Raw genomic sequence first — 6,229 nt, 5'->3', positions numbered from 1 at the left:
AGTAACCTATGGCTGCGAGAGCTGGACCATAAGGAAAGCCGAGCGAAGGAAGATAGATGCTTTTGAACTGTGGTGTTGGAGGGAAATTCTGAGAGTGCCTTGGACTGCAAGAAGATCAAACCAGTCCATACTCCAGGAAATAAAGCCAGACTGCTCACTTGAGGGAATGGTATTAAAGGCAAAACTGAAGTACTTTGGCCACATAATGAGAAGACAGGATACCCTGGAGCAGAGGCTGATGCTAGGGAAAGTGGAAGGCAAAAGGAAGAGGGGCCGACTGAGGGCAAGATGGATGGATGATATTCTGGAGGTGACAGACTTGACCTTGGAGGAGCTAGGGGTGGCGACAGCCGACAGAAAGCTCTGTCCATGAAGTCACGAAGAGTCGGAAGCAACTGAACGAATAAACAACAACAAACAATGTACTTGGTGCTGTACAACTGATGACATATACCTCAAAAGGCAAGGTGAGCTTCACAAGTTTCAAAATTCTTCACTGGCTCATATTAAAATCCAAGCTGCAGAAGAATTCCTGGTGTGACCTCCCTGTCCCTGCTAGCCCTTCATGGCCCCCTTCCCACAACCTTTGAGTTTGGTCTCTGCAGCATCTTTGCCCAAGTCCCTATGCAAACTAAGAGTGGGCTTGCTCCATTTACCTGCATGGGGGAGGTAATGCATTTTCATGGAGATAAAATGCAAAGGGTGTGTGTGTGTGTGTGTGTGTGTGTGTGTGTGTGTGTGTGTGTGTGTGTGCACGCACGCGTGTGTGTGTGGCCTTCTCCACCACCTCCTCTCCTCAGATTTGGCCCCAACACCATCTTTCTCCCAGCCCCATTCAATGTAATGGAGAGGTTTGCTCTAACACATGGCATGTGGGTAGTGGAGAGGAAAGAGGGTGGAAGGAAGATCACATGCCCACAGCATCCTTGTCCCCATGCAGCCTAATGGAGGCTTCTCTAAGCTGAACCATTAGTTTTCATGGAACCTGCTCCATTAGTTTGCATGGAAGTGAGGAAGGGCGCATTTTCCTGAACCCTTAAATTGGCTTGGGAAAATTCCTTGAGTCTGTCTGGTTCCTTCCCCCCAGAAGAATTTGGGTAATTCATAAATTAATTTGAGTTCAGTTTTGCGGAATTCACTCATCTCTATCCAAAATGAATGCTTCAAAGGTGCCACAGAAGCCTTGTTTGTTGTTGCTACAACAGACTGATTTGACTACACTGATAGAAGTCAGCTACATCCATGGCATTTTGTGACATGTGTTAGATTTACCAGCATCCCATTTTCCAATAAGAGGCAATGTTATTTTTTTTAGCTATTTTAGTTGCTAGGAGAATTTGAAGGGGTTAGAAAGCCTCTGGCGGTGGGGGGGGGGGAGTGGGGAGGAGGACTTCCCAGTCCCCTAATTTACAGCAGCCAATCAAATGTGTTTCAGCAAATTATGCAGGACAGACATTCTATTTATGCTAAGAAGGCTGAAAGTGCAAGGACTCTGGAGTAAGGAGACTAGTTGGGAGCAGAGAAGAGGAACGGAAGAAATCTCAGAGGTAAAGTACTGCTAGGGAAATTAATGCAGAAAGAAGAATGCAGAGCAGAGCTTGTTTTGATGCTGATCTATCAATATCACAATATATCAGAGCTTTTTTTGATACTGATAATCCTGAGATTGGCAATCAAATTAAGGATACTTTTTTTGTAGCTTACTCTAGATTTCCAAAATTTATAAGATCATCATGATTAAACACATTTTTAATTATTATTATTATGAACATTTCCCACAATAGCTCACTATTTGTACCTACCAAATAAGCCATTGACTAGGAAAGCTCTTGCCAAAAATAATTTAATTTCTAAGGTAGCTTTCTCTCACTCTCTATCTTTCTGCAACTGAGCACCATAGCTGCTGCTGCTGCTGCTGCTGCTTCTTCTTCTTCTTCTTCTTCTCTTATTATTATTATTATTATTATTATTATTATTATTATTATTATTATTATTTATTTATATAGCACCATCAATGTACATGGGACTTATCTGCAGGCTTCACAAAGATGGTTTCCCAAGGTATGTAAAATTATGTAAAAGTGTGTTCTATGCAATACTTGCTTGTGTTGGTGTAGCAGTGTGAGAAATGAAAGAAATGATCTGCATGGATTCTTTGGGAGCTCACAGCACAGGGTTTAAATAGCTGCAAAGTATGTGTAGTAATAATCTGAAAGGTATTCATTGCATTTACTGTTCAATACTATGCATATTTACTCAATCCTACTCTATGCAGTGGAATTACTCTCAAGTGAGCATGCAGAGGATTGCAGCCTTAGCGAAATAAATTATTTGAAACAAATTCTGTTAAATTTAATTGGCTTGCAAAGGTTCCAATTGACATTAGTTTCATTTGAATCCTACCCTAATGATGTACAAATTTTGTAAAATTCATTTTGTCTGCGTTTTGTGGATTGTGAGGTGCCTTTCATTCCACCATCTGCTCATTGATGGAATCAATTTTCCCCAGTTTCTTGATTTTGTGCAAATTTGCACTTACAAAAAAATCACTTTTGTAAAAATGCACAAATCCCTTCTGAATATTTGCATATCCCCCCTCCAATATGCGTTTTCATGCTTTAGCCTATGGGGGAAATGCGCATTTTATATTATTTTATGTATTTTTCCGCAACTAAATTTGCTTAAAATTCCAAAAAGTAGAAAACAAACAAAAATCAACTGGTCCACAAGTATGCAGAATCCATGGAAAACCCCTATTATCCCCCCCACCCAACATTCAGTCATGGATAGTTTTGGATTCATGCAGTAGCATACATTTAAGGGAGACCCATCGTGCTAGAAACAATTCAGGAGTCTGAGATCTCACACTGCTTCTGATATAAGCAACTCCCTAAGCAAACAGACAGTATCATCCAGAAACATGTATTTTGCACGGTTTTGTGATACTATTCTTACTTTATATAACTGAACTGCCCCAGCCTTTGTCTCACCAAAGTAAAATTAAACCTCTGCCCAATTCAGCACTGTGCCTCCAATGGTAGCCAGCCAGATTCTGCTAAGACCTCACAAAGAATGGATGAAGGGGGTGGGGCAGCCATTCCCTGTTCTTCTTTACCAGCATTTGATAACCAGCCATGTACTGCTTCTTGACAGTGCAATCCTGTGCATTTACCCAGGCATAATCTGTAGATCACTCCCCAGCTAGAGCAGCCTTGTCCAACTATGAGACCTTGATCTTATCATACCAACATGGAAACACCTGCAGAGCCCAGAAAAGAAAAGGAAATGTGCTAAAGGTATAAGAAAGAATTTGAAAAATACCCCTTTCAGTCACCAGTAATTTAATACAGGAGGGAAAAAAATTGCTGGAAGAAACTCTGCAGACATTTCTTTCTAGTAGGAATTCGCTTGTTATACTTTTTCATTATGCCAGATTTATAAGTTATTTTTTTAATACTGATTAACATGCATAATGCTTTGTGGCACAGTGTCAGGTTTATAAGGTTATTTTTAATGCTAATATATATTGCATAGGCCTTTGTGGTAGGGATGTGCTCCGCTTCTCCTCGAACCGGAGAAGCAGGAGCGGAGCGGGGGGCTTCGCCTACCCTTAAGGTGGAGTCGAAGAGGATTGGGGGGCCGGCGGATTGAGGCGAAGAGGATTGCCTCAATCCGGAGCTTCGCCTGAAGGTAAGTGGGGGGGGAGGGGGACTAACCTGGCGCTGCCGGCACCGTCATCCATTCGTCAGCGGCGGCGGCAGCACCAGGTAAGGGAGCAGGGAGGAGGGACGCTTACTTTCCTCCATCGCCGGCTTCAATTGAGGCCCCGGTTGAAGCTGGAAGTGAAGGCCGAGGCCTCTTCCGGCTTCAACCGGGGCCTCAATTGAATCCCGCGACAGAGGAAGGTAAGGGGGGTGGCGGCTGGGCAGGGGGCCGGGGCGGGGGTCTGGCCTACCTGGCGCCGCCATCCATGCAGCAGCAGCAGTGGCAGCGCCAGGTAAGGGAGCAGGGACGCTTACCTTCCTCCGTCGCCGGCTTCAATTGAGGTCCCGGTTGAAGCTGGAAGTGAAGGCCGAGGCCTCTTCCGGCTTCAACCAGGGCCTCAACTGAATCCCGCGATGGAGGAAGGTAAGGGGGCTGGGTGGGTGGGTGGTTTCTCTGGCACTGCCGCCGATATAGTGACAGCGGCGAAGCCGGATCTCGCTCCGCGGAGCGGAGTGGGAGACAGGCGGTGCGGCGCGAAGAGGATCGGGCCCGATCCAGATTTTCCGGATCGGGCCACGAAGCGGATTGGGGGGGTCCGTGCATACCCCTACTTTGTGGCAATGTGTTTGATTAACTTATTCTGAAAATGTTTTAATACTATGAGTTGTCTCACTATGTGTTGTCTCATGCATTGTCTTGTTTATTTTATTAATGTTACAGCTCCTGGAAGAAGGTCTCAGAATAAGGGACAGGCTGAAACACTTCAGGCTTCTTGTATATAAATCTATTTTGCATCCTTAGAATGTGTTTCTCTCCTTTGGGACCAGTAATGTCTGAAGAAAACACTACATTAGCTGTGTGCTGTACAAAGAAACAGTAGTTTTACCTCTGCCATACTTTGGTGTTTTGGAGGTCTGGGAAAATATATATCTGGATGTAATGTCTGAAGAAAACACTACCACAGTAATCAAGGAGTTTGTATTTGTAGGGTTAACAAGTGATCCTACACTGCAGCTCATACTCTTTTTTGTGATCCTAGCTATTTATATGACCACCTTGGTTGAAAATCTAGGAATGATAGCCTTAATAAGGGCCACTCCCCGGCTCCAAACGCCAATGTACTTTTTTCTCAGCAGCCTGTCTTTCCTGGATATATGCTATTCTTCTGCGTTTGCTCCAATGGCATTAGTGAACTTCATAGCAGATAAAAAGTCCATTTCTTTAATTGGATGTGCAATGCAAATGTACTTTTCTATAAGTCTGGGAAGCATAGAGTGCTTTCTCTTGGCTGCGATGGCCTACGATCGCTACGTGGCTATCTGCAAACCACTGTTGTATCCAGTCCTCATGTCTCCAAGAGTCTGTACTTTTTTGGTGGTGGGGTCATACGTCCTTGGGCTTTTGCATTCTCTTGTCCATACAGTCTTCACCTTCAGGCTGTCATTCTGTCACTCTAATAAGATCAATCATTTATACTGTGATATCACTGCACTTTTATCCCTCTCCTGTTCTGACATCTACATCAATGAACTCCTGATGTTTTATGTGGCTGGACCAGTGGAAGCAACCACCATTCTGAGCGTCATGGTTTCCTATATGTATATTCTTACCAACATTGTGAGGATCAGCTCATCTGCAGGCAGACTCAAAGCCTTCTCCACTTGCACCTCCCACCTGACTGTGGTCACAATCTTCCATGGGGCAATTCTCATCTTGCATTTCCGACCAACATCTAGCAATGGACCTGCATTCCAAGATGTGAGTGACAAAGTTCTAACTGTGTTCTATACAATTGTCATTCCCTTGCTGAACCCTTTGATTTACACTGTGAGAAACAAGGAGGTAAAGGATGCCTTGGCAGGTATTCAAAGGAAAATGTATGCCAAAATGATTAAGTAATGAAACTTTTCATAGGAAGTGGAGTTGGTACTATTAAATGTATACAATCCGTCCATCAGAATGCCATTTGTCTCTGTCTTCTGATTCTCCCCCTCCTCCATGCATGGTGTTTTAGTTCAACTGTGTCCATCCCCCACACCCAGAACAATCTATGAATACTCTAATATAGAGTTTAACCACTATTGCTTCAAACAGTCTTCTTTGCATATGTATGATAATCTAATCAATTAATCAATCAGTAATTAGTTAATCAGTAATCCACATCTATGGGTAGTTGGGTTTGTAGGATCAACAAGTGGAATCTTTAATAAAATGTTGCCATGTATCCACACACTATCACACAGGAGCTCTTCCTCAGAGCTCCTGCTAACTTGGAACAGGAGCCTTGTAGTTCTGCTAAGGTCTCTTGGGGGTGGGTTTCAGGAGGGAGAGGGAGAAGCCTTCTGCTGTGCAGCATAGTTTGGGTTTGGGGCTGGGTTGCGCCACAGAAGTGCAGCATTTTATACTTGGTTAGTTGGCACTGGGAGGTAGTTCTGGAGCTGGAAAGGGAAAAGAGGCCCTTTCTCCTTAACATCCTCCTGAAATTTATCTGTACATTCAGTAAGGGATTCTGTTTCACCTCACA

At 43.8% G+C, this 6,229-nt stretch overlaps 1 protein-coding gene across 1 annotated transcript; it reads left to right on the top strand.

Annotated features, from left to right (window-relative positions):
* Positions 1-4,560: 4,560 nt before the first annotated feature.
* LOC134393334 (olfactory receptor 5T7-like) lies at positions 4,561-5,604 on the top strand. Its single transcript, XM_063118365.1, has one exon. The coding sequence runs from the start codon at positions 4,645-4,647 to the stop codon at positions 5,602-5,604; it is 960 nt and encodes a 319-aa protein (XP_062974435.1). The 5' UTR covers positions 4,561-4,644.
* Positions 5,605-6,229: the final 625 nt, after the last annotated feature.

The sequence above is a fragment of the Elgaria multicarinata genome, chromosome 2 (genome assembly GCF_023053635.1).
Source record: "Elgaria multicarinata webbii isolate HBS135686 ecotype San Diego chromosome 2, rElgMul1.1.pri, whole genome shotgun sequence".
In the NCBI taxonomy this organism is placed as follows: domain Eukaryota; kingdom Metazoa; phylum Chordata; class Lepidosauria; order Squamata; family Anguidae; genus Elgaria; species Elgaria multicarinata.
The sequence above is the reverse complement of the archived record's forward strand: the minus strand, read 5'-3'. Positions and strand labels throughout refer to the sequence as shown.

What these genes read in the sequence shown, in the direction of transcription:
- LOC134393334 (XM_063118365.1), top strand. Translation starts at nt 4,645, where the DNA reads ATGTCTGAAGAAAACACTACCACAGTAATCAAGGAGTTTGTATTTGTA.